This window comes from Emydura macquarii, unplaced genomic scaffold, assembly GCF_026122565.2.
Source record: "Emydura macquarii macquarii isolate MOO-44397 ecotype Brisbane River unplaced genomic scaffold, CSIRO-AGI_Emac_v2 contig_968, whole genome shotgun sequence".
NCBI lineage: Eukaryota > Metazoa > Chordata > Testudines > Chelidae > Emydura > Emydura macquarii.
Genome location: NW_027131105.1, coordinates 4,906,268 through 4,933,675, shown reverse-complemented (window position 1 = coordinate 4,933,675; position 27,408 = coordinate 4,906,268). Strand labels below are relative to the sequence as shown.

At 50.1% G+C, this 27,408-nt stretch overlaps 1 protein-coding gene and 1 long non-coding RNA gene across 7 annotated transcripts; one reads left to right on the top strand and one right to left on the bottom strand.

Annotated features, from left to right (window-relative positions):
• Positions 1 to 1,472: 1,472 nt before the first annotated feature.
• Positions 1,473 to 27,303, bottom strand: LOC137150163 (RNA-binding protein 4B-like). 6 transcript variants are annotated; one of them, XM_067543894.1, is made up of 4 exons: positions 27,212 to 27,303; positions 25,653 to 26,075; positions 6,291 to 6,383; positions 1,473 to 5,806 (listed from the first exon to the last, which is right to left on the bottom strand). In XM_067543894.1, exons 2-4 carry the CDS (start codon positions 26,062 to 26,064, stop codon positions 4,467 to 4,469), a joined length of 1,845 nt encoding a protein of 614 aa, XP_067399995.1. In that variant the 5' UTR covers positions 26,065 to 26,075; positions 27,212 to 27,303; the 3' UTR covers positions 1,473 to 4,466. The 6 variants fall into 6 exon arrangements, with proteins under 6 accessions (XP_067399995.1, XP_067399997.1, XP_067399998.1 ...); XM_067543899.1 differs by lacking the exons at positions 1,473 to 5,806; positions 6,291 to 6,383 and adding exons at positions 13,673 to 14,224; positions 18,805 to 19,509; XM_067543898.1 differs by lacking the exons at positions 1,473 to 5,806; positions 6,291 to 6,383 and adding exons at positions 17,095 to 17,247; positions 18,805 to 19,509.
• LOC137150165 (uncharacterized) lies at positions 16,326 to 19,731 on the top strand. The gene is made up of 4 exons (XR_010918925.1): positions 16,326 to 16,389; positions 16,969 to 17,101; positions 18,823 to 18,928; positions 19,462 to 19,731. It is a non-coding gene; the product is annotated as an uncharacterized lncRNA (long non-coding RNA).
• Positions 27,304 to 27,408: the final 105 nt, after the last annotated feature.

Sequence of the window (27,408 nt, the reverse complement as noted above, 5' to 3'; positions counted from 1 at the left end):
TTCAGCCAGGTTCTGATTCCGGGGTGAAAAGCGGGACGAGAGGCGGACACGCTGCAAGAACAAACCCAAACAAGCCAAAGCACCCGAATAAAAGCAATTCTTTAATTGCTGATGCTAGGAGCCTGGGTAACCAACAAGAGGACTTGCCGTTCTCACTGCTGAGTACTGATTTGCCCGTAATACTGAATATTACTGAAACCTGCTGGGATGATTTGTGTGATTGGAATGTTAAAATCACTGGAGAGAACCTATTTAGGAAGGGTCAAGTGGATGCGGGGTGGCACTGTCACAAATGGCATGATCCATTCCGGAGTCACTGACAGCGTGGAAGCACAGATCATGCAGGCCTCTGGATCAACTCCTAACCGATAAAGCACAAGGTGGGGTTCTAGTTGGTATCTTCTACCGCCCACCGTATTGCATCTGCAAATTGTGCCATTTCACTAACAACCCCCACTTCCTGATCAATAATAAATATATCAAACACGGGCCTGGTGTGGAACTTGGCAGGCTTTACTCTGAATCTGAGTGAAAGCAGACCATTTGTTTAACGCTGCCCCTTGTTTCCTGTCTCCTACCAAGTTTCTGGTAGATGTCAAAACTTTTGTCTCTCCCTCTCCTTCCTTCTAGCTTCCTCACTCGTGGGAGGGACTCTGCCAGGTACTTTGAGTTCAAATGAATGTGAGGAGCTGGTTCTCCTTCGCTCACATTTGGTTTGGAGACATGCACCACAAAATCTAATACACGAGCACAGCCTGACTTTCCTCGTCAGTCAGAACTCTTCCTATCACCATTGGTGAGGGCTTTGATAATTGTATTTGTTTCAAGCAGTTTAATGAGGAATGAAGTAAGATTCACTGGAGCTTTTTAAAATAGGCACAAAATTTGCTACCATCCCATAGAGCAGCTGCTTATAAGGAGGTGCACCAAAAATCTCTCTGCTACTTTTTTCTTATTAATTTGTGGATGTCTTGCTGACTTCTTGCAATCAAATTTGTTCCAGTACTGCCTCTTCTGACACCTCAGTCCCTGGTAGCACCTGGTGTTTATTACCACAGAAGAGCAGATATCTCTCAGCATCCTCTGAGCAGAGGGCTAAGGGAAAAGAACATAGTATCTCAGTACTGTCCTTATCCTCTTTGACTGCTCCCACAGCCATTTAGATGATTCATTTCTCCTCCATGCACTGCTGTGGCGTCACTGTCATGCCTTCAAAATGCTGCTTGGTAGTAAGTGTAATGAAGAAAGCCAAGTAAGGTTAGCAATGCACAGGCCCGCCAACAGGAATTCTGGACCCCAGAGCAGAACAGTTCCACCCCACCTCTTCTGACCATGGCCCCGCCCACAATCTGCCCCACCCCAGGCCTCTTTCCCCAGCTTGGCCTGCTTGCTGCCACCTCCCTCCCCCCCATCACTCAGTCCTCCTCTCTTCCACACTCCCCCTTCTCCCAGCGGAGAGCGACAGCTGGGGGGCTGAGTTGAGGAGGAGAAGGGACACGGTAAGCAATGGGGGTGAGCAGGGCTGGAGAGGAGGGATGCACACAGCAAGTGATGGCAGGGGGGCGAATGGGGAGGCCAAGCAGGGAAAGGGGTGGGTGGAAGAGAGGAGGGGGGCCAAGCAGGGAGGTGGGCTGGTGGGGAGAGACACAGCAGTGAGCGGGGTGGGGGCAGGGCCTGGGGTGGACTTTGAGCAGGGACCACGGGCAGAACAGGCAGGACGAGGAACTAGCCTCTCCAAGGAGAAACTTCAAAAGTTTCACCCTGCTGCCCATGGCCCAGTTCTCTTTTTAGATTGCTGGGCCACTGGGCAATAGCTCATTTTGCCCCCCAAGTCAGCAGGCCTGGCCCTGTACTCCCCCACTGCAGCAAGACTGATAGTTCCCCCACCTTGCCTGCCACTTGCTTCCCAACACTCAAGCTGGGCCTGAAGTTTTCAAAACCACCACAGGCATTTAGGCACCACATTTCCCTTCTAAGGCCATTTTATGCTAATCTTGTTCCACCTCCTGCAAAGCACACGCCTAGTATCTCCTGCAGGGATCCTGCACTGCAGACAGGTCATCCCGTGGGCTGAGCCAGAGCACTGCTTGATCTAGACAGACAGTCCAGCTGGACTGAAAGACTCCAAGCAATGGAAAATCTTCCCTTCCCATCTGCAGGTCACTTCTTCCACTAGGGAAATGCCCTCCCTGGGAAATACTTGCCCCTTATTGCCTGTGTTAATTTGTGTGGCATCAACTCCCAGCCCTGCTGGGTCTTTGTCTGGGACATTGTCAAGCCCCTGACTATCAGAGATCTCCCTCTGTAGGGACTGATAGACTGGGATCAAGTCACCCCTTAGCCTTGCCATCGCTAAGTTAAACAGACTGAGCTTCTCAAGGCAGGTTTCCCCACCCTCCAAACATCCTTGTGGCTCTGCCCTGAGCCCTCTCCAATTTTTCCAACCCCTGGCCTGGACATGCCGTCCCATGTGTTTCACCTATGCCATTCAGCGAGGTAACACCATTCCCTCAGGGCTACCCCAATCCCTTTGGAAACTTTGCCTCTTCTACACAAAAGAGGGGATGGCCCTACTTAAGAGCCAGGCTGGAGGTTGAGAAATAGCATGGCTTGAGATTTATGTCCAACCAACAGATAGAGTGAAGTTCTAGGAGAGCAGGGGAGTTTGTGCTGATTCTGCCCAATCCATGGGGTGGCTCAGAGCTAAGGAAAGAAGCTGTCACATTGAATTGTTCTGAGGTGTTTTACCAGCACCCCTACCCTGGCAGTGCTGCAACACAAGGATTTAAACTGGCTGGCTGCTACTCTTCAAAGTGTTCCCCTTAGGGAACAGTCCAGAAGCTGCCCACCCTGCAGAGTGTCTTTAGGAAACAGCGATGGCCTCTGAGCAGAGCTCCTCCAAACGAGGCAGATTTCAATCACCCCCACCCCCAAGCCAGACTAGAAGAACGCCGCCAATGACTGTCAACTGCATCTTTACAATGTGCATCTTGGAGACTGTACTAAGAAGGGGAATGGTTCTCAGTGAGATAATGTCACCCTTGAAGAGCAAAGGATCGGTAGAAGTGTTACAATGCAGAAATGGGGTTTTCCTTCATCACCAGAGGAAGTTAGAGTGCTGGCAAGAGATACCAGAGAACTGGGCAAGTGATGGGAACCAGGAAGTCCAGCCAGGACGGCTGGAAGCATCACAGACTGGGTTAAAGGATGGAATAGGACAATGGTGTACGGTCCAAGGCTGGAAGAGTCTATGGTGATCACCTGTTTGACCTACTGCAAAGCACAGACTACAGAACCTCACCCGGTGACTCCTGCATCAGTCCAGCTACCAGTGTGCTTCTAAACTAGCAGCCTTCCATGGAATAGCTACAGGCTGGAGAGACTGCCAGGGGAAGGAGATGTTAGTTGCACCCCATCCAGAGGTGCCTGGCTGGCTGGATTTTCTGGGAGCACCATTCCCATCCTTGAACGTCCTTTGGGCTTACCTTGCGAGTGTCTCATTTGAGTGAGACCCAAGCTCACCCCAAGAGAAGGGGAGGAAATGAGACCATTGGGCAGATGTGGGATGCTGCAAAGAGAAAGAAGCTGGATCTGGGCCTTTGGCCCCAGTTCACAAGAGCCTCCCTCTGTGCAACTGGGCATGTGCAGGAATGCCATTGCAGATGACAGGTGAGAAGGAACCATACCCATCTCCCAGCCTAACTCCCTGTATTACCCGGGCTGGAGGTTCCCCTGCAGCCATTCCTGCTCCTGGCCCAGATCTGGTGGTGGAGCCAGAGCACAGCTTTTAGAGGCATTTGGTCTGGATGTAGCATCCCCAAGGGGTGGAGTGTTCTCCCCACCATCCCAGGAGAAGCAGCCCTGCTGGGGAATCCCCCATCCTGGCAAACATTTGCCCCTTCTTGCTAGTCTGAATTGGCCCAGGGTGGCTCCTGCCTGCTGAATCTCACTCAGGTTCGAGTCCTCTGCTCTCCAGGGTCTACTCCCTGCAAAGCAGGGACCCTCATTCTGGACTCAGCACCTTGGCACAGATGGGAGCTGGATTTGCAGACGACCAGGATCACACCAGGGCTTGGCCACTCTCACCTGCAAGCCTCTGGCACCTTGTTTATACCAGGCCTAAAAACTGGCGTCTAAACCCATTTACATTAAGCCAAAAGGCTGTGCTGGAGCCAGTGTTGAGTTGCTGGATGTCTGATCGGCTGGCAGAGTTGGGCCGGGTGGCTATCAACCGTATTGCACCATTCTCTGATGTGCCATACATTGTGAGTGCTCTTCAAGCAGCAGGAGGATCAATGAGATTTAATAGGTTCCCAGCTCCCACCAGGGCACCTGGCTCCGAGGTCGGGGGTGGGTTCTGTGACGCTCAATAGGTTCTCACTCCATCCAAGTGATCTGGCTAGGAGGCTGGCAATGATGGATTCCCCTGTGCGTAGCAGGTCCTGCGCTCCAAGCACCGCCACGCTCTATGGCTGCGCCTGCCCCTCCTCCACCTCCTGGCCGGCACCACCCTCTTGTGGGCCCTTCCCGCCCTCCTTGAGGGGCCAGCAGGGCTGCCAGCCGTGCAGGTGGGTGCTCTGGTGCTTGATGAAGTTGGAGCCGTGGCTGAAGCGCTTGCCACAGTGCTGGCAGTGGTAGGGGCGCTCGCCGGTGTGGGTGCGGCGGTGCTGGGCCAGGTGGGCAGCGCGGGAGAAGGCCTTGCTGCAGTCGGGGCACTGGTAGGGACGCTCGCCGGTGTGCACGCGGTGGTGCTGCAGGAGGTCGGAGCTCAGCACGAAGCTGCGCCCGCAGTCGGTGCAGCGGTAGGGGCGCTCGCCGGTGTGGATGCGCTGGTGGCGGATCAGGTTGGAGCTGAGGCTGAAGGCCTTGCCGCACTGCTGGCAGCGGTAGGGGCGCTCGCCGCGGTGCGTGCGCTGGTGCTGCAGCAGGTTGGAACCGTGGCAGAAGCTCTTGCCACACTGGGCGCAGCGGTAGGGGCGCTCCCCGGTGTGGGTGCGCTGGTGCTGCACCAGGTGGGAGCTGCGGGAGAAGGCCTTGCCGCAGTCGGTGCAGCGGAACGGCTTCTCGCCCGTGTGGGTGCGACGGTGCGTGGCCAGGTCGGAGCTGAGCCCGAAGCGCTTGCCGCAGTCGGCGCAGGGGTAGGGGCGTTCGCCGGTGTGGGTGCGCTGGTGCCGCGCCAGGTGGGAGCTGCGGGAGAAGGCCTTGCCGCAGGCCGGGCACTTGTAGGGGCGCTCACCGGTGTGGGTGCGCTGATGCCGGATCAGGTAGGAGCTCTCACTGAAGCTCTTGCCGCAGTCCCCGCAGCGGAAGGGGCGCTCGCCGGTGTGGATGCGCTGGTGCTGCGCCAGGTTGGAGCGGCGGCTGAAGGCTTTGCCGCAGGCCGGGCAGCGGTAGGGGCGCTCGCCGGTGTGCGTGCGCTGGTGCCGGTGCAGATTGGAGCTCTGGTTGAAGCTCTTGCCGCACTCGGGGCACTCGTACGGCTTCTCGTCCAGCCGCAGCAGCCGGCGGGCCAGTCCGGGGCTCAGCTCATAGCTGCGCCCACCCTCGATGTAGCGGCACGGCTTCACGCCCATTTGTGTCACCCGGTGCACAATGATGTCACCGAACTCCTCCAGCCCGTGCTCTGGGTCACCGGAGTCGTCCGCCGCCTGTGCCTCGACGCCCGGGCTCTGGCCAGCCATGTCCCATGGGGAGCCAGGCAAGACATTGTCCTTGGAGACCTCTGGCAGCATCTTGCAGGATGGCACCATCTCATGGCCTTCCTGCTCGGAATCCTCCCCCTCTGAGAGACAGACGGCGCTGTCATCTGCTGGAAGAGAAGCAGAACACAGGTGAGAGCCACTCTGGGCATGGGAAGAGGAGCCCCTGGGTACGCTGGTGGGGAAGGAGGCACAGATAATGCCGTCAGAGATCAGGCCCCGTCACACTGACCTCTGCACAGCCTGCCCTGACCCAGGATCAAGAGACCCAGTTGCACTGTGTGCTGCAGAGGCACAGACTTGCACACGATTGACATCTGGGCCCTGTCATGTTGGGCACTGCACAGACACACAGTGAGAGAAAGTCTGTGGCCCGAAGAGCTCCCAATCTAATTAGACAAAAGGGTGGGAGGAGGAATAGAGGCATCAAGAGGGAAAGGGAGTCGCCCAAGATCAAAGCTGGGGATAGAACCCAGGAGTCCTGGCACCCACCCCAGTGCCCTGCCCACTAAATTCCAGTCTCTCTTTTTTAAGCTCTATATAATGCTTTACTCACTGCCAGATTCCGAATGGACTGACCCAGTCACTCACCTTCTCTGGCCTCCATTTCCTCCGAGCTCTGGGGATCTGGGACACTGGACTCCTCCCCTGGTTCCATTAGGGTCTGGGTCGGGGCCGTTAGCCCTGTTTGGAGCAAGCAAAGGGGTGAAGTGAAATCCCATCTGCTGTCCCATGGGTTGAACCCCAGTTCCTTCTCCCCAGAGGGGACCTTGGGGAAACTCCCCTGGAGATTTATTAGTGAGGAAAACACCTGCTGCCCCCTACTGGATATTAAGGGATTGGAGTGTCTATTACCTGGCAATTGAGGCCTCTCTTAAATGCCCAGCTCCTGGAGGCAGGAGATTGAGTGAGAGTCGCAACTTTTGTTCTTAAAAGCTGAACCCCATACAGATTATGTTTAAGAGGCTGATGATTTCTAAGACAGCCTCATGATTTTCTTAGTGCTTGGTAACAAACCAAAAATGCAGGTCAGGTATTACACAACCTCTTGCAAATCACTTTCAAAACAATAACAAACAGCCAGCGTTTATACAGTGCTTTTCACCAAGAGATCTCAAAGCTCTTTATAAAGCAGGTCACTGTTGTTGTTCCCATTTTACAGAGGGGAAACTGGGACACAAAGGGGGGAGGGATTTGCTTTCAGTTACTCAGCTGGTCAGCTGGGAATAAAATCCAGGAGTCTTGACTCTCAACCTCCTCCCCCACTGTAATTGATTAGACCACTCCTCTCCCAGAACTGGGATAGAACCCAGGAGTCATGGCTCCCAGCCCCTCCAACTCCGCTCTAGCCACTGGACCCCACTCCCCTCTTAGAGCCATGGATGGAACCCAGGAATCCTAGCTCCCAGTCGCTACTGATCTAACTAGGTCCCACTCCCGTTCCAGACCTGGGGACAAAACGCAGAAATACCCATCATTCTGGGTATTCCAGTCAAGGAACCAGCTCACGACACTCTGAAAATCAAGGAAGAAAGCCTGGGGAAACATCAGCCCAGAAGACTCAGGCTCTTGAACACTGTGGCCAAAATCCCTGACCGAAAATCCCACCTAATGAGGGGAAATTGGGGCCCCAAACCTCTCTTGGTCCTTAGTGCTCTGGAGCATCAGCTTTCTGGTGGCAGACAATGAAATCACGGCTCTAAGTCCCTGCTACCCACCTGATAGTAGATTGTTTTCTTCCAGGACACCATGCCCCATCCTAAGCAGCTGCAATGTAGTCATTAGGGGGGAGAGAGGGGGGGGGAGAGAGGAGGAGGTGCACAGCTGTGTGCATGTGGGCATGACAGAAAAGCTTTAGGATGCTTTGATCATTGTCAGTGAGACAAATACTAAATGGCTATTGAAATTGGTCACTCCTAAGGGCAGATTGGCCCAGTGGGCAGGCACTGGACTAGGAGTCAGGACTCCTGGATTCTATCCCATCTTGGGGAGAGGAGAGGGGTCTAGTGGTTAGAGCAGCGGGGGAAGCTGGGAGTCAGGACTCCTGGATTCTGTCTCAGCTTTACCACTGACTTCGGGCAAGTCCCTTCCCCTCTTGCTGCTCCTGTTTTCTCTCCTACCTCTTGTCCATTTAAAATGATAGGCCCTGGGGCAAACTGAAAAATTGATTCTCCAGAACCTGTTGCCTGACACACAGTGAGAGGAAGTCCCTGCCTCAAAGAGCTCACAGGAAATCAGTGCTTCTTGCAGCCTTCAGGCAAGTTATGAAAGACCGGTCAGCAGGCATTGCACATTTTATTACAATCTCTCTCCCGCCACACTCCCTCCACCACATACCTTGACTTCTCAAGGTCAAATATTTTCTGTCAATCTCTCAAAATACACACTGCATTATATTATCTACATTTAGCATTGTTGTCAGTGATACATGATCTTACTTTTAATTTGATGGCAAAGGTGGGGAGAGGCGGGGCGGGGGGGGGGGGGGGGAAAGAAATCACAGAAAATTTTGATTTCCAGTAAGGAGTCACTGACCTGGAAAGGTTGAGACACACCGGTGTCTATATGAAAGGTAGGATGGGAAACAAAGGCACCAAGATGGGAAAAGACTTGACCAAAGTCAGTGGCAGAAAACCCAGGAGTCCTGACTTTCAGCCACCTCTTCCTCTAACCACTAGACCCCACCCCCATCTTAATGCTGGGAAAGCTACCAAGGAATCCTGGCGCCCAACCCCCCTGCTCTAACTGCTAGATACCACTCCCCTCCCAGAGCAAAGACTGGAACCCTGGACCCCTGGCTCCCAGTCCATTGCCTCTCCATTGGCCTGTGCTGCCTTTCATCAGATTTTCTGGGGTGCATGCCCTCCAGGATGTAATCAGTCCCTGTAACTATTTGCTATACAAGAAGACCTGTACTCAAGGGGGTGGTTTGGCCCAATTCCTGATTCACAGCAGGGTCCCTCACCCAGTGCCCAAGTCATCTCTGTGACAATGACCCTGCATGATGCACAACACTCCAATAACTCCCTTTCCAGAGACCCCATAGCATTAAATTGCCCTTGTATCCTGAGCATGTCAGGAATTGACAAGGTGGGTGAGGTAATAGCTTTTTATTGGCAATTTCTGTTGGTAAGACAGAAAAGCTTGAAGTCGAGCTCTGTGTAAGCTCAAAAGCTTCACTGTCACCAACAGAAGTTGGTTCAATTACCTCACCCACCTTGTCTCTCTCATATCCTAGGACCAACACAGCTACAACACCACTGCATATAGGAATTACCTTGACTAGTCCCACTGTCCCAGACATACATACAACCAGCTCCCAAAGGACTTATATGCTCTACCTCCTTTTCTGTTTGGATCATTGGAGGTAACAGCACACACACATAATATCCTCCGAAATGCAGCTGCCTTAGGCGTGGGCAGTGTTTGTACAGGATCCCTCATCCAGAGAAGTGATGCAGCCACTGCTGGAGTGCGGCACAGGGGCTATTTATACAGGATCCCACAGCCACAGCTGAGAGACGGCCACCTCTGGAGTGAGGCGCAAGGCTGTTCATACAAGGATCCCTCGCTTGGCACTAAGATACAACTGCCTCTGGGGTGGGCCACGGGGTGGGATTGTTCATACAAAGCTCACTCAGCCAGCACTGAGAAGCATGTGCTACCAGGTGAGGCACGGGGGCTGCTTATACAGGCATCCCTTACCTGGGGCTGAGATGCAGCTCCCTCTGGGGTGGGGCACAGAGGCTGTTCATACAGCGATCCCTCGCCTGATGCTGAGATGCAGCATCCTCTAATGGGTGTTGACAGCCAAGGGCAGTGGGAGCCGATGCTGGGCACTGGGATAGGGCAGGGCTGGGTCTATTCCGGGCCATGTGGCCTGCAGCCAGGACTAGGCTGGCTCTTTGTCCCCGGCCCCTCTGGGGCTGCCCCTGCTGGGCACTCACCTGGCTCTCCACAGGGCAGGGGAGGAGGACGCAGGCAGAGGCTGGGAGGGTCCTGCAGCAGCAATAGCAACTTGCCAAGGAAGGGAGAGCGCAGCCTGGCCCCTTTGTGTGGCTTCCCCTGCAAGGCACCCTGGGAAACTTAGTGACTCGCAAAGCACTCTGGGGAAGGTAGTTCCTATGGGGAGAGGAGTCCAGAGGTGATGGGGAGGTGTCAGGACTCCAACTGAGGCGGTTGCTATGGGTGGAGTCCTTTCCAGGAGGCGGTTGCCATGGGATAAGGGAGTGGGGGTGCCGGCTGCTGGGATGGCAGTTTTTAGTGATGGGCGAGGCACTCAGGCTGGTGTCTATGTTGGGAGGGGCCTGGCCTGCCTGGAGAGATGGCTTGGGGCACAGCTCCAGGGAAGGCGGTTTGTAGGTTTGGGGGAAGTACTTTCTATGGGGGGCAGCTCTGGAAGAGGTGGTTTCTATAGGGAGGGATTTGGGGAAGGTGGTTTCAACAGGGGGAACAGGACTGCCCCTGCAGGGTCTGCTCCACCTAAAGCCCTGCCACCACCCCATGGCCCCATCCCCACTTGGCATGTTGGTGGCAGAGAGACCCCCCCAGCACGTGTCCCAGCACCCAGGGTGTCTATGTGAGTGGAGGAGCTGACCCCACTGCACTCTGCCCCTCCAACCCCGCAGAGACCCCTGCTGGGGTGGGGATGGTAATTAATACCCACCCAGAGAGGCTCAGAGCAGTTCCCCTGCTCAGAGCAATTCGCTCAGGCTCCTTTCAGTCTCAGCCAGTCACTGCATGGGTTAAACTCAAGGCAGCTCCCCTGCTCTGTGGTCACCTCAGGCTTTCTGCAGACTCAGCCAGCATCCCTGGATCGGTCACCTCCAGAGCAGCTCCCCCTCGCAGGGTAATTGTCTCAGGATCTCTGTGGACTCAAGGCAAGCCTCATGGCCTTGGTTACAACCGGGGCATTTCCCCCTTGTGTAGCGATTGGGTCAGGCTTGCTGTAGATGCAGGCAGGCATCTCGGCATCAGATCACATTTTCAACCTTTTCTCCCCAGCCACAAGGGCTGGAAATGAACTTTTTGTTTTAAACGGAAGTTGAGACTCTGATATCGCCATGGATCCAGGCACTGGAGCCAGAAGCTGGCAGCCAGTTGAGTACAGCCAGAGTTCCCAGTGCTGCTCCAAACCGCAGCATAGCATGGATAATTTTGCACCATCTAGGAGCCAAATGCACTCAACTCCCACAATACTGCATGAAGCCCCAGGTCTGTACTGGGCAGTACAAACTGGTTGGTAGCTTCTGGCTGGGATAACCTCTTGGCACCAGAAGGCAGGGTAGTGGCCAGATGGGCATTGCGATTTGGCACTAGGGGAAAAGCCCACCACAATGTCTGTGATATGATGCTGCCCTTTGTTGAACCCAGACACAATTCAGCCTAAACCAGGGTCCATCCTGGGCTGCTGCAACTCATACATACCTCAATATGCACACAAGTTGTGTCTGGAAGGAGGGTGGGTTAGAAGGCACAATCAGCACTGACCATAGGCTGTTGCTCTCCTAGCTAACTCATAGGTCCTCAGCTCCCCTCCTGCAGAGCTCAAGTTGGAAGGTAAGAAATTCCTGCTCTCTCATAAAGAGCTATGTGTCGTCTCCAGTGTGCTGCTGGAGAGGAAGCCCATCTCCACCCCTAACCTGGGCTGTAGTGACATGGGGAGCTAGCAGGATCTTCACACACTTAGTGGAAGGGGAGGCAGCAAGATCTGAATATGCAGGAGATACAGGAGAGGCATCTCTGACCCCAGGATGGGAAAGTCATTGTGGGAAGGGAGGAAGCACAGGGGCATGATTCCTTCCCCCAGTTACTTCCCCGCTCATCCTATGAGTCTTGGGGACTAAACACTCAGTTCCCACTTGCACAAGTGAATGGTGCAGAGCCCACCCAGCTAACTGCAAGTGCTCACAATATGTGAGCCTCCAAAACCTTCCTCTACCTGGGGCGGCCCTCCAAGTAAGGGGATCCCTTTTCCCTGCATCTCATTCCCATAGGAATTGCCACAATGGAGCAGACCGGTGGGCCCATCTAATCCCGTAGCTTATCTCCAGCAACTGCTTCAGAGAAAGATGCATGACTCTCTGGAAGAGACAGCACTGCAATAATCGGTGACCCCTGAGCTAAGGGTCAGTGCCTGCACAGAAGTAGGCAAGCTAAGAGCAATTCACAAGCTCTTCTTTATTGTTAGTCTTCCCTTTTCTGATTCTAGCTATTCCCAATACCCTGTAAGTATCTGATCCCGTTCAGACCCTACTCAGCTCTCATCCCCAGTGACAGCTTGTGGCAACAAGTATCTCAAACACAAGCATGAAGTAAGGATGTATGAAAAAGTATTTCATTTTGCCACTTTTCAGTTTCCTGAAGCTTTTGTTCTTGTATCATGAAATGGGCTGAACGGTGGCTCCCACCCACCTTCTCCAATCCCTTCACCAGGTCCCATCCTGTCTCCTCTCTAATGATGAACAACCCTAGTCTTTTCAATCTCTCTTAAGAGATTTCCCCCTCATGCTTGCCCCCATCTCTAAACCCAGTTTGATTCATGGACTTTAAGGCCAGGAAGAACCATTATATTCTCTAGTCCAACGGTTCCCAACCTGGGGTGCGGGACCCCTTCGAGGGGGCCCCAAAAAATTACAGTGGTTGAAGAGGTTTCAGTAATATTGAGGTCATTTAGCCCCCCAAGCTCCATGACGGCTGGAGCAAAGGATCAGCCCCCCACCCCAGGCAAGGGAGCAGCAGCCCTGAGCTCTGCTCCGGCTGGAGTAGAGGAGCAACACCCCCACCCTGCACAGGCCAGGTGCCTGGCCGGAGAGGAGCAGCCCCAGCCAACTCGCCCTGGCCTGCCTCTGTTACCCTCAGTCCATGAGGGATGGGAATATGCAGGGCCACACGGGGCGTGCGGTGGTGGCTGCGCCAGGGAAGGCGTAGCTTCTTATGCAGGTAAAACTAATTTATTATTATTTATGTAATTTACTATTATCATCACCATGTGTGTTTATAGAGGTTATCTGTGTTTATGGCCAGTGAGGGGCATGTCAGGGGGCACGTGTTTTACCCAGTATTAACTAGTGGGGCTTTCACTCAAAAAGGCAGGGAATCACTGCTCTAGTCTATAGCAGACAGTGATTCCTGTATCCGGCACCTCGCTTCTACCGGAGCTATAGCTTATCCTTTAGAAACACATCCACTCTTAAGATGGAATGAATTATACAGAGCTATGAAATGATCAGCACTAAATTTCAGGAGTGAGCAGCCCCCTCCAGTGGTACAGGCAGCAACTGGGGTATCAGGCCCAGATTCAATTCTCTGCTCCACCCCAGGCTCACCTTGGGCAAACTGCTTTAATCTTGCTGTGCCTCAGTTTCTTCCACTGTAACATGGGGACAAACAGCGCTGCCCTGCCTGCCAGCGGGGTTAAGATAAATACACTGAAAGATAGGGAGATGCTCAGACACTATGGTAAGAGGGGCCTATTAATACCTAAAATAGATTTACAGAGTGGCCTTAGTAACATCTTCAGTATTGTTCTCCACCCTATTCTTCCCTGTCACCTCTTCACGGACACCTTGTTTAACTTAACGTCCTTTCCCCACCCCTCTCCATGACTCTATGTGGATATCACCCGTCTACTGTCTGATGTGCTTTGAAATATACATCAAAATATATTCTCAATAGTTGAGAGCTCTTTGGGCAAGGACTGTCTCTCACTATGTCTGGGGCCTGATGACTGTTGGAGCCTCCGGAGTCACTCTAGTACAATTCCACTCCCTCAAGCCAGCTGTTGCATGACTGTCTCGCACTCCTGCATGGATTGAATTGAAGAGCTTGGCCTCAAAACAGACCTCTACTGTTCAAGTTGAACAATGAGGCTGCAGCAGACACAAACGCTCTAGGCCCTGCTGGGGATAGGAGATGAACCCATCTGGGGCTAAGGTATTTTCCTGAAAGAAAGAACAGTCAGGGCCCTCTGTTGGAGACTTTTATTTTGCTGGAAAAGCCATAGTCAAAACTCTAGAACAGATTGTAACATAAGCTTCTATGCAAGCACTAGCTGCTTTAGAAACAGTTTGCCACAGTCTAGCCTCAGAGGAGGAGGGTGTGCCCTGGGGTGCAGATCAACCCCGAGAGAACAACAACAAATAAATAAAGAGGAGACTTGGGATTCTCCATCCGCAAGGCTGAGAAGAGAAACAAAATAATGATGTGAACTCTATGAGTAAGTTACCTGGAAGACAATGATCTCCACCCCAACCCATGCAGAGCCTGAGCTCCGATAGGGCCACTGTGGAGGCAGGGGAAGAAAGGAACTATGCTTGCAGGTGGGGGGAAGTGCTCAGGGGCTGAAAAGTTAAGAAAAAAAAAGATACAGTGGCTCACAAGTTTACTGAAACACAAGGACCTCCATTAAAAATAAACACACTAGAGGCAGTCAATACCCGTCGCAGGCAGCGGGATGGTGTGGGAAAGTAGGACAAACTTTCCCGTGTAATGGGAGCCCGAGGGTCCGCCCGAGAATATGCTACCTGAAAGAAAGCACAATACAGTTTCAAAGGCTTACGTCAGAAGTAGCCATTGTGGCAAAAAGTCCAGAGTTCTCATGCCCACCCCAAGCTCTCACACTGGCCACGCACAGAAGCCATGCCAGTTTAAAGTCGGCAAAGTCCTGGGTGGATGCTCCTATTCTGGAGTACTTTAAATCAGTCCATAACCAATTTACACTGATATGAAATGAGCCTGGTTTAAACAGCTATAAGCCCACCCACCTGTCTTTCTTGCACTGGTTTCAGACAACCAGTTTAAAAGTCATGCCTTAAATTAAAATTGGTGCAACTTTCTAGTGTAGATAGTGCTATATCTCCATGGGAGTTGGCTCAACTTCACCCCAAAGCAGCTCCAACACCAAGAAGCATCTTGCTTAACACAATACATGAAGTGTGGCCCAGTTAATAGGGACCTGGACTGAGGAGGAGGAGAGCAGTGTTCTATTCCTGCCTCTGGGTGAGGAGTGGTGGCTAGAGCAAGAAGGACCCTGCAGGCAGGACTCTTGGTTTCTATTCCTGGCTCTACCACTGACCTGCTATGATACCTTGGTCAAGTCTTTTCCCCTCTCTGCACCTCTGGTCCCCCTCCCAACCTGGGTCTAGTTAGACTGCAAGCTCTTCAGAGCACGGACTGCACAACGGGGCTTTGATCTTAATTGGGGCCTTTATGTGTTACCATAACACTAGGGTCACTGGGCCAAATGACTAATACTTCCCAACTTTATAACACTTTAGCTGTATAGACGCTGACTAATCTCCACAAAAGCTCCTGGGTGATAAAATGACAATGGTGAAGTGACTCACAGTTTGTCTACACAGGGACACTCTGGAAAGTGAAGATGAATTAACTAACAGCGTGAATTTGAAGTGGATTAAACAACATTCAACCCTTGTGTGGATGCTCTTGTTCAGAAATAAAATGGCCTTAATTTGGTTAGTTTAATTCACTTCCAAAGTCAATTAAACTAAACTGAACTGAGGCCACTAGAGTTCTGAATAAGAGTGTCCACACAGGGATTTAATACAGTTTAACTAATCCACTTTAAAGCTGATTCACATTAATTTTCTCAAGTATCCTTGTGTAGACAAACCCTTAGTCTGCTGTAGTTTAACCCTCACTACAGCCAATTTAGACCACTTCACTTCTGAATGAAAGTGTCCACACGGGGGTTTGGTGTGTTTTTACTCCACACCTTCAGTTAATTAGCCTTAACCTCACCCAAGTGTTCCTACTAGACCCCCCAGAGAGAGCCAAGATTAGAACTCAGGCCCAACTGCTTCCCAATGCTGCGCTTGGTTCTCTAGACCACACAGCTGCTGCCATAGGCCCCACCTGCAGAAGCCAATGGAGCTACATCTGCTTCTGACTGTGCAGTACTTAGTGCACAATATTCAGCAGTGGGTACAATTTAGCCCAAGATGACAACGTCCATGGAGGTTAATTTTAATGCCAAATGAAATCCCTTCTGTGCTCTCACTCTGGTTCTGATTCAGCAAAGCACGTGCTTGCATCCATCCCCATTCAGCGAAGCACATGCTTAAGTTCCATTGACTCAAAGCACGCGTAAAACTGAGCTCATGTGCTTCACTGTCTGGCTGAACTAGGGCTGCTAGCTACTGCCACGTATATTCTGCTCACAACAGGAGCCAATGGCATTTCGGGAGGCACTCTGCCCTTGCAATGACTTGACAGCCAGAGCACTGGGTAAGTCACAGTGAGAAGTTATCGAACAGAGTGAAGGAGTTTAGGGTTTTAGCTAATCACTGCTTTGGGGTTTTGTTGCCTCCAAGGGTCACACTCTTGCTGCTACCACAATCTTGGGCAAGGCTCAGTTTTGTACATCAAGCAAACACTGACATGGCAGAGAACTGGTGCATTTGCAAATTGCCATTCACATCAGAATCCCTGCCACTCCATCTGTGGAATACTTTATGGGCTTTTACAAGACAGAGGGGGAAGCTGATATAAGAGCTCCTGTCAGAGGCAAAATGTATTTGATTCAGTCACTCCATTGGTTGAACACAGCTGTCCATATTAATGGGGGTTGATTTGCTCTGCTGTATCCAAGATTCCTTCAAGCTAAAACAACACAGCACAAACTATCTGCTCAGATCATTGCTAAAACCTGGGGCAACTGAATCAAAAGGTATGTTTTCAAAAGGATCTTGATATTCCAGAGCAGCATCTGCATTCCAGGAGTCTAGCAAACTTGAAAGCCCATGTATATAATGATTTATAAATGTAAAGGTAGAAGTATTAGTATATGTGCTGCCACTCTCATATAACACAGGCAAGAGAATGTCACTCAGTTCCCCTACTTTGAGCCCAATATTTTGTGTCTGACTAAAGCATCTTCCAGAAAGGCAGCCACCCTGGACTGGAGGCCTCAGGAGATGGAGAATATACCACTTTCCTTGGGAGTTTATTCCAACAGTTAATCAACCTCACAGTGGAAAATTTGTGCCTTATTTCTAATTTGAGTTTGCCTGGCTTTAACTCCCAGCCATTGGTTCTTGTTCTGTCTGTCTCTGCTAGATTTAAGAACCCTTTAGTAGCCTGGATCTTCTCCCCATGAAGATACTTATACACTGTAATCAAGTCACCTCTTGAGTAGGGTCTGGTTTGGGGAGATACAAGAGATGGGACTAGGATGACAGAAAAGGCATCAGAAAGCTCCCAGAATTTTCTTTCCATTTGTGATTTCTGCCATTGGACCCAAATCCAGGGGCGAAGAGTGAAGGCTAAAAGAAGCCAGGAGCACAGGAGGGGCAATGGAGACAGGAGAAAATGAGCAGGGCTTGGGAAACAGACCCCAAAAGCCCACAACCTCAAGCCAGGAGTTTGGAACAGCAAAACAGGTCAGTCCAAAAGAACTGATTTATGAAGACAAATGATCAGGATGGACACTTAGCTATGTGCCTTTGGGAAGGAGGATGACCACCAGTGTATCCATGGCATTGGAAGGGCCCTGGGCAGCACCGCGTGTCAGTAGAGTACGTGAAGGCTGTGGTGGCGACAGGGGAGAGAGATGGTTCAGAATTACACAAGGGAAAATTAGTCAGGAGTAATGGGATGGAGTTAAAGGAAATAGCAGGAAAAAAACTGAGAGAATATCCCAAGAGAAGCTGGAGACAAAGCCGTGAAAACACTCCTGAGTTACAGCTGGTGACAGGGTGAACTTGTTTCATGTTTTAAAGCTTTGCTTTGCAACCACAAGGCCTAATAACTTAAGTAAACAGATTCTCACACAATAATGACTCCAGGGGCTTGGGCTTGAATACCAAATATTGTGAGCCTTGTGATACAGCTGTGAGAGTCGGCAACACAGGGCTTCCTCCCCATATGAAATGTACCTTTAAGATTAAAACTGAGGACTTTTTAAAAATGGAATTTACTTTTGTTGCATTTCACTGAAACAGACTGGCTAACTAGACTTCGTTTAGTTAGCATCTACTGGCTCCCAGATGCCGTGAACATCGTAGGGAAAGATTTCTTTAGTAAATCATACTGGAATTTTAAAATAAGTAACAGAAATCTCTCTACTGATCCTAGCTTTTCATAGATTTTCAGGCTAGTAATCGGACCTCCTGTACAACAGGCCAGAGAATTTCATCCTGTCCTGCGTGGATCATGTTCAATAAATTGCAGTTGAGTTGAAATGTGGCTTTTAGAAAGATTTATAATATCGATATAAAGATTTCAAGGGATGGAGAATTGCAAAGGCTTGTTTTAAAATCAAGAAGTGTTGGGGTCAAGTCTGACTTGACACTGTCCCACTGATACTTTCAAATGTAGTTCAGGAACAGAAAAAAAGAGTTTGTTACCCCACAGTGTTATTTTAAAAGGCTTTTAAGCAGGAAGATCAAAATCTCTGCCAGTTTTAGAGTATGCTGAAAGGCTAATGGCATTTCCATGGTAGAAATAAGTGTACAAAAATAATTCTGCCCTCTCCTCAAGAATAAATAGCTGGTTGATTTCAAGGCCTATTAAAATAGGCACACAGACAGCACTTCAAATCCAGCACGGAGATATGGATCTTGTCAGCATTCCAATTGGGGACACAGTGACATATTCCCTACTGGCCTAGAGCCAAGCTAGTAAGTGACTGGTAAAAGTAGCTTTTAATCTGGAGTTGCTTTAAAGTCCAGATTTTACCAAAGCAAGGTTGACACTGATCCCATACCAACTGTCTGAGTACATACTGACTACCTCATATCCTCTTCATTCAAAAACATGAAGAACGAGCTAGGATTGAAAAACAAACTGGACCCACTCTACATTGGTGGTAGGGATTATTCTAAAAGACTCCATGCCCATCCCATGTGAATGCACACTTGTTCTGGCTGCTTCAGGACAGAGGCAGATCAGTGAAGTACAAGTACACCATTAATATGGTAAAGGTGTCAGGCTTTTACAAGCAACATTAACAATATGCTTTCACTGGGCTGAAGTTTGTAGATCACAGACAGATGCTAGTGGAAACCCTGGAAAATCTGTCTGTGCATCAAGCCCAATTTATACTCCTGCACCACACACGTCCTGCCACTCACAACACTCTCACCTCCAACTCAAAACGCAGAGTACCGCGCCCTGTCCGCGTACGACTCCCGCTCGAATCGCTGAACATCGTAGAGGGAGGCCCGAGTGACCGACGAGACTGGAGACAGCTGACAACGTTCGTAACCGTACGCCTCTCCGACGGTGGTGGCTGCGGCTGCCGTGCGACGCAGGGGGCTTCTATCCCGAGTATAATAGGTGGAAGATGCAGCTGCCGCAGCGGCAGTGGCAGCTGCAGCTACTGCCGCAGCTGCTGCTCCCGGGGTTGGCAGCAGCGCTCTATCGTAAGGGTCTAGGGCGGTAGTGAGGCGATTGGCGGCCATGGCTGTGGTGGCGGCCATGGCTGTGGTTTGTACTTGGGAGTACTGCGCGTACTGAGAATACTGGGCCATTGTTTGCTCTGCATAGGCGTCGTATGCAGATGCCGTAGCATAGGGCCTCACGCGATATCTTTTGTAGTAGTCGACCATTCCTCCATACCCATCATCGTAATACAGGGTCTCCCCATAGCCCACGGGGTAGGGAGTGCGCACCGCTCCGTACTGCTCATTATAGGTTTCGGTAAAGTCAGGCACTTGCCCCGTGCGATCTACTGGACACTCTTTAGACCAGTGCCCTTCTTTCCCGCACCGATAGCAGCCGCTCTTGTCTCCCATCCCAGGCACCGTCCGAAGCCGACTGGTGGACAACTGCACGCGCATCCGCTTGCCTTTAAGAAACAGACGCAAGAATGGTTGCTATAATAAACTGACGCCACATGGAAACCACAAGATTTGCAATGTGCAAGAACCAAGTAACTCAACCAACTCGTTCCTTCATCAGCCAGTCAAAACCTAGCCTTTCCACAACCTTCCACAACACTCACAATGGGGATGAATCCCTATTGGCCAGGGGGAAAGATTTTACAGTAACAATCATGCCATGAACAAAAAGCAAACTTCTCCTGAAAAGTAACATTTCAGTGGCATTAAGGTCTGATTGAGGAAGGTACTTAGGCCTGATCCAGACAGCTACTTGGCAGATGTGAACCTTTAGCCCTATGGGCTATTCCCATGCTTAAAATTACACATCTCCTTAGCTCCTATCTTGATCCAGGCCTAAGTCTTCCCCAAGGCCCTGTCAACTCCTTGGTCACGCTGGTGAGCAGCTACACGTCTATCTAGTACCTATATGAGCCTTATAGGGTCTGAGCACTTCACAAGTATTAGCATCATCACTCCACCACTGTAGGGTAGGGAGTGTGTGTGACCATTTTACAGGGATTGAGGCACACCATAAATGAAGTGACTTGTCCAAGGTCACATGAGGAGTCTGAGACAGGCCAGTGTCGTGTTAGGCCATCCTTCCTACCCTGGGGAAATCAATGGGTCTACTTACATAAGTAAGTGCTCCCCAAGGTGACTGTGCAATTCCTAGCTTCATGCATTCATTCTAGATGATTCTCTAATGCAACCTCTGCCATTTGAGATGGGGAGGTAGCTGTATGGGACATCTTGCTTAAGAGTGGGTTTCCAGAGCCTCAAGTTAGGCTCCCTAGCCCCCAGCAGAGCTTGCAATGTCAAGTGGCCTAGCACTATAACTCATGCTGTAGCTCACTCTCTCTCGGCCTGTATGCTACTCTTGTTGGCACGGGATTTGTTGTAGGGTCGCTAGCATGGCTGTTCTATGCAATGCACTTTCAGTTAGTCAAGACAGCTGCAGCTTGTATGTAGCATTTTCATTTGAAGAGGCTGCACTTTTGAACCCTTTCTAGCATCGTCAGGGTCCAACAAGAGGAAACGTGCAACAGAGAAAACTGACCCAGACTATTGTCTCTACACTCAACTGGCCTAATTCTGCAGCCAACCCACAAGCCCAAAACTCAGATGAGTCAGCAGCTGCGTTCTGCGCCTAGGAGATTGGGATTTTCAGCACGCTCAGTTCCTAGCTAACAGAGAAGGCAGCTGGGAATCTAACTCCCCTGGGCTCTTTTGAAAATCCCAGTCAATGTGGCTAGACAATTGGGCCTAAACTCCTCCTTCTCCAAGAGATAATATCAGATAGAGGAGTGGCAAAAGCCACCCGCTTAGCTCCCCAAGGTGGCTACCACCAATGCAATCCAAGGGCAGCACGCAGTGCTGGGACCAAGCAAATTATACCAGGAGAGAGAAAAGCCTATGAAAGCCAACAAGGATAAGGCAATCATGGCACAGAAAGGAGAAGGGACTTGTCCACAGTCACACAGCTGAGCTGGGACTAGAACCCAGATGATCCTGGCTTCAAGCACAGTATCCTACTACTGGGCTACTCCAACAGCCCAAACGGATCTGCCCAAGAACTTTAATGAAAATCCTTCTGGTGGCTTGATATCCATATCAGTCTATATTGGCTGCTGGTCTCTGATGCTTCTAGAGAAGGTGTTCTCAATCTGGGGATTCAATCGGACTGGGAGGGGGCTTCTGTTCTGGAAGAGGTTGAGAACTACTACTCCAGGACACTTGGACGAACACAATATAGTACCAATCAGACACCGAACACCTCTTTCAGGTAACATGCTTGGTGCTAAGCTACAATAACTCTGACCAATAGACAGGCACCAACAGATCAAGCCTCCAACATATTACGCCTGAAAAGATGATAACATTTACCATTTAATTTCTTACAAATGTACATGCTGGTAAGGGGGGGACCCACAATGTGAGGACTTCAGGCAGGTATTCTTCTGCCTGAGCCCACTTGCCTTGGTGTGGAATGCTCCCCCTCCTACAAGAACATGGTGGTTCTGTGCCCAGAAGGCTGTGCCAGCCTGTGCTCATGGGGAGAAGTGCCTGAACACACCAACGGAGCCACAGAAGATGGCCCTGGGTGAACAGCTGGCCAAGCCAACTGGGCTGCGGCACTGTGAAGTTGCTGGCAGCTTGTCAGGGAAGCAGGCAGCCAGCTCAAGACTTTTAGCAGTACAGGAGAGAGGTCTTCCTTCCCCAGAAACAAGAGGCGGGATTCCCATGGGCCATGGGAGGGAAGGAGGACAGCAAAGAAAAACTGTATCTGGGGGTAGGAGAGCCCTAATCATAGAAATAATAGAAATGTAGGCCTGGAAGGGACCTCAATAGGTCATCTACTCCAGTCCTCTGCACTGAGGCAGGACTAAGCATCATCGAGACCATCTCTGCAGTTGTGTCTAACCTGTTCTTAAAAACCTCCAGTGATGGAAATTCCACAGTCTCCCTAGGTGATTTGTTCCAGTGCTTAACTACCCGGACAGGAAGTTTTTCCTAATAACTATAAAGTAAATCACCCTGACTGCAATTAATAGCCATGGAAAGGCCTGAAGAAGCTGGAGGTAGATGAGCTGAGGATATGTGCACCACACAGCGTCTTAAAGCACCAGGAGGGGCATGTGAAGATAAATTAGTGTAATTCTGCCCCTGGGCACAGCTCCCCAAAAGCTAATCTGGTCTGGTAGATTGACAACCACTCCTTGAGAAAGCAGGTTAGTTCTCTGTAGAAAAAGACTCAATATATTTTTCTTTTGGCTACTTATTTTTCATTGACACAAAAGACAAGCTATTTGATTACACATAGAAGCAACCATGCGTGTACCAGGAAGGCCAAGCAAATATCCCTTGACTATATGGCACATACTATTCCACTCAATGTCTGCTGTGGCAGTCGAAAAAGCTAACAGAATGTTTGGAATCATTAGGAAAGGGATAGATAATAGGACAGAAAATATCATATTGCCTCTTTATAAATCCATGATATGCCCACATCTTGAATACTGCGTGCAGATCTGGTCACTCCATCTCAAAAAAGATATATTGGAAAATGTACAGAAAAGGCAACTAAAATGATTAGGAGTATGGAAAAAAAACTTCCATATGAGAAGAGATTAATAAGATTGGTACTTTTCAGCTTGGAAAAGAGATGACTAAGAGGGGTAGATATGATAGCAGTCTATAAAATCATGACTGGTGTGGAGAAAGTAAGTTATTTACTTCTTCTCATAACACAAAAAATAGGGATCACCAAATGAAATTAATAGGCAGCAGGTTTAAAATAAACAAAAGGAAGTATTTCTTCACACAATGTACAATCAACCTGTGGAGCTCCTTGCCAGAGGATGTTGTGAAGGCCAAGACTATAACGGGGTTCAAAAAAGAGCTAGATAAGTTCATGGAGGATAGGTCCATCAATGGCCATTAGCCAGGACAGGCAGGGATTGCTGATAGGATAGATTGCTTGCCGATTACATGTTCTATTCATTCTCTCTGAAGCACCTGGCATTGGCCACTGTTGGAAGACAGGATACTGGGCTAGAAGGATCATTGGTCTGACCAAGTATGGTCGTTCTTATGTTCACAGAAGTCTCTTTCAGACCTATCTTTGTCCAGCCCAATAAATCTAGACCTAGTTATGCACCAAAGACATTCTACTCTGAGGCAAAAAAGAGCAAGTGCCATCCTTTATCAAGCCACAACAGAGGACAGTGCAAAATCACAGAAAGTTACATGATATTTCTGAATGCTATTCTTTCCACCACCACACACGCTCCCCAAATGCTACTCAATTTTCAGCCCCACTCCCCAAAATATTTCCTTGAGGAGCTCCAAGTTCTAACAAGAACTCACAGATGTCATATTCCTGGCCCTGTGAAGAACTAGACTGCCAAAGAGATTCCTTGGGCGCTTTTGGAAAATTCACATTAAACTTTAAAATCCCCAAAGCAGCTGCTAAGAGGTGGCATTGAGAAGATGCTGCTGCTTTTTTAAGGCCTTTACCATTATTTTAAAAACTCATTCACAAACCTTCCCCTGACTACTGCCCTACCTGAGAGAGAAAGCTACCGGCATAATTTGGCCATCATAGATTAAGGCCTGAAGAGACCATTCCGATCACCCAGTCTGACCTCCTGCCTAATACAGGCCAGAGAACTTCACCCGGTGATCCCTGCATCCAGCACATATGCTATAGCTCAAACAGAACCTAACATTTAGAAAGACATCCAGTCTTAATTGAAAGACTTAAAATTCACAGTCCAATAGTTTGCACTTCCACCTCCAGCCAGGGATTCTCCAGCATTTGAACTCAGGATCTATAGTACTGTAGTACGCATACCTTTAGGCCAGCCATTCCTCTCAGGTGGGCCTGCTTCTGTCCTGTATAGGACCATTTGTTGGCCTCGATTTCAGTGATCAGGCCAGTATCATTGTATCATTGACACAGGCTAGTCTATTTTCATTGTCCAAAAGCAAACAGCATGAATACTGGTAATAAAGGATATTAATGTGCCTTGTATCTTACTAGCCATGGGACTGCTGGGTACAAGGGGAGGAAATAAAACCTTTTAAAGTGGTTTTTAACTTTAAGGTTCTCTATGGAGGTGCTGATTTTACCAGTAAGAGAAGCAGGGCAATCATGGAGCTCATTTCCATGTGTTGACTGTTGAGGCAGTTACATTTCACACATGCACATGTTCAACATGAGGGAAAACTGACAACTCACAGAATAAGGTGAATTTTTCTGGTAATAATTCAATTAGCAAGACGGGGGATCAAGACAGACAACCCCACCCCCACCTCAAGCAATTCACTTCCATCTTTCTCCTCTTGTCCCCAGAGGTTAGATTTGGTCCCAGTTCCCTTACTACCCAATCCCCCACCCTCCTTCAGCCCCACTACACACTCTCTCCTACAACAAAAACAACTTTGTCTAGCGATGCTGGAGCCAAGTCTCTCCAGTCGCTGACCTCATAAGTCAAGTGCTAAGTGAGGTAAAGTTCAGAGCCCATCAGGGAAAGCAAGGACTGAGACACACACAGAGCCTACTCCCTTCAGGAGAGAACGATCCTACTCAGCATGTTTGGCTCTTCCTGTTTCCCTGGAACAGCTGCAGAGATCGTAGGGAAGGCAGGTTCACCTACTCCCTCCTCCCCCTTCAAAACCCACAAAGCCACCCGTATTGTCGTCCTTAAGACTATCCTCTGCTCTGATGCCTACAAGACATAAGAATGATTAAGAGGCTACCAGGCTGGGGCAGCTGCTTATCTCACTATTATCTTGTGTTCTCCACATCTGTTTACTGTATCATTCTGCTGTCTCTTGATTTGACTATAAGCTCTCTGGGGCAGGGACTATCTTGCTATGGATTTGCACACAGCCTCGCACAATGGGACTGAAGCCTCCAGGCATGCTACTGTAATGCTCTGTAACTGAGCAGGCAATTTAAGGCCCCACATAATACAGTCTTATGAAGTAGCATTACCCAGTTAACTCCTCAGACAACACTGAGTCTTGCACTGCCAGCTGACCCAACATTTCCATCCTCTTTCAGCAATGGGAGAAACACTGGACAGGATGGAAAGGGAGGGAGGAAGAGCGAGACCCTACCAGAAGAGGGGATGCAACAAGAGACAGGGTATTTCCTACCCCCTCCCCACAAGAGTCTCCTATCCTCCCCCTCCTGCTCCTCTGGATTTCTCATTCCCTTCACACCAACGCCACTAGGGGCTGGTCCTGAAGTGAAATCTAGGACTAGCAGCCTAAATGTTCTATAAGATATTAGCAACTCAGGGTAGAAGAAACGAATGCCAAGGCCTTTGAAGAATAATGGAGTTAACTTGGTTGAACAGTGTACAAACTCAAACATAAGTCCTTCATGGACTCTCTAACACAGAATCTGGCTCACACAGTCAGCTTGCAACACTTACAGGAGTGAGAGCTCACATCTCAAGCAGACCCTCCCCATATCTTGGCTTCACACTCAGAGACACAGCCTTGCCATCCTGCACTCCCACCTGACCTGCTCTTCTGGACAGAACCTGGCGCTACCTAGTCCTAGCGAAGGCTGCACTTTTCCTGGTTCATGTTTCACCTTGGAACTCTGTGTTGTCTAGACCCCTGATGGCCTCCACCGCATCCTCAGCCCGCTCCATGTGCACAAAGGCATAGTCCTTCACTATGTCGCACTCGATCACTGGGCCGTACTCTTCAAACTTGGCCCGCAGCTCTAGGTTAGTGCAGGTAGTGCTGATGTTGCCAACATGCAGCTTGGTGGAGGCCTTGCTCTTGTTCTTGCTGGCTTCCACATTGATGCAGACGCCATGCAGCTTGTGGTGATGCAGGTTACGGATGGCATCTTCGGCAGCTGTTTTGTCTTCGATGTGCACAAAGCCATAGTTTTTGATGATGTCACATTCCAGCACCTTCCCATACTGCTCAAAGAGTGACCGGATCTCTTGCTCTGTTGCCTCCCGGGGCAGATTCCCAATGAAGAGTTTCACCATCTCAGCAGAGCCTGTGGGTGGAGTAGTTGGAGATGAGGCACTAACATGAGCAACAGTTTGACTCAGTTTCCAGTGTCCCTTGACAAAATGACATCAGCTGGGGAGAAGGCAACGAGGCACAGAATCGGGAGACACAAGAAAGGCAGGCTTGCCATGCTTATAATGCAAGGTCTCATATTTCAGATTTGTTTTTCAAGACAACAACATTTAACTTACATAATGGAACCTTCTGCATTCAAATATCAACTCAAATTATATTGACAGATTTAAGAGAACCACTTTTTATTCAGCTAGTTATTCTTTAATTGTTAGTTAATGATAAAGTAATCTGCAGTCATTTGAGTGATTATTTCCCTGAACATGCCCAGAAGGAAGGGAAGCACCATGGTAGGCAGTGAAGTTACATCTGGGATGTTCAAAGGGCTTGTCTTTACTGCCAAATTAACTCATGTTATAGTTTGAGTGTTGCCCTTAAATCGATCCCTGCCCATACAGGGCTGTCAGAGGTTTAGGTGTAAAACTCCCATTAGACGTCAACTGGAGATGAGCATCCAATTGGAAAGTCCAAGCCTAAGCCACCTGTCCAAGAAGTACTAGCCACACTAGTAGGTGACAGAGCCAGGGTCAGGACTTTGGGGTTCTAGGCTCATTCCTCTATGGCCCTCTGACCCCTCCCTTAAATGTGAGCTACAAAGGCAATAAATGTGAGTTTGTAGCTCTTTTCTGCCTTCTTTTACAACACAGGACGCCAGAAATTTTTACCCCAAAACAGAAAGAGAGAGGAGGGAAAGGGAAGTTTCTACGTGATGTTTACAGGGAAATTCAGGCCCCTCCTAGACTGGAGACTCTCTCATGGCTGGCAGAGCTGGTGCTGAGCCACTGCTCAGCCAGCAGAAGTGCGTGGGGGAGGCTGGGAGCCAGGACTCCTGGGTTCTAACCCGGCTGCGGAAGGGGTCTAGTGGGGAGGGGGAGGGGGTGTTGGGGACCAGGACTCCTGGGTTCTATCCCAGCTCGGGGCGGGGAGGGGAGGGGAAGGGACGGGGGATCTAGTGGGTCGGGGGTCAGGACTCCTGGGTTCGTTCTATCTCTGCCCACGCCCATTTGAGGGGGCGGGGTGGGGCGGGGAACCGAGGCTCCAGTTTCTCACCAACAACAGCTCCGACTCAGGCCGCGCGGTCTAGATGACGGCAACAAAATGGCAGAACCCACTGAACGGTCCACCCCACCCCGCCATTGACCTCATGTGGACCCGCCCCATACTCCCAGAACTACGCTCCTCCGATTGGCTGGCGGTCGCTATCGGCGATCCGTGATTGGATAAGACGAAATCTACGTCACAACGAT

What these genes read in the sequence shown, in the direction of transcription:
- LOC137150163 (XM_067543894.1), bottom strand. Translation starts at nt 26,064, where the DNA reads ATGGTGAAACTCTTCATTGGGAATCTGCCCCGGGAGGCAACAGAGCAA. An exon ending in AGACAACACAGAGTTCCAAG is followed by an intron (nt 6,384 to 25,652) that starts GTGAAACATGAA and finishes TGCTCCAAACAG; the next exon opens with GGCTAACGGCCCCGACCCAG. An exon ending in GGAAATGGAGGCCAGAGAAG is followed by an intron (nt 5,807 to 6,290) that starts GTGAGTGACTGG and finishes CTCTTCCAGCAG; the next exon opens with ATGACAGCGCCGTCTGTCTC.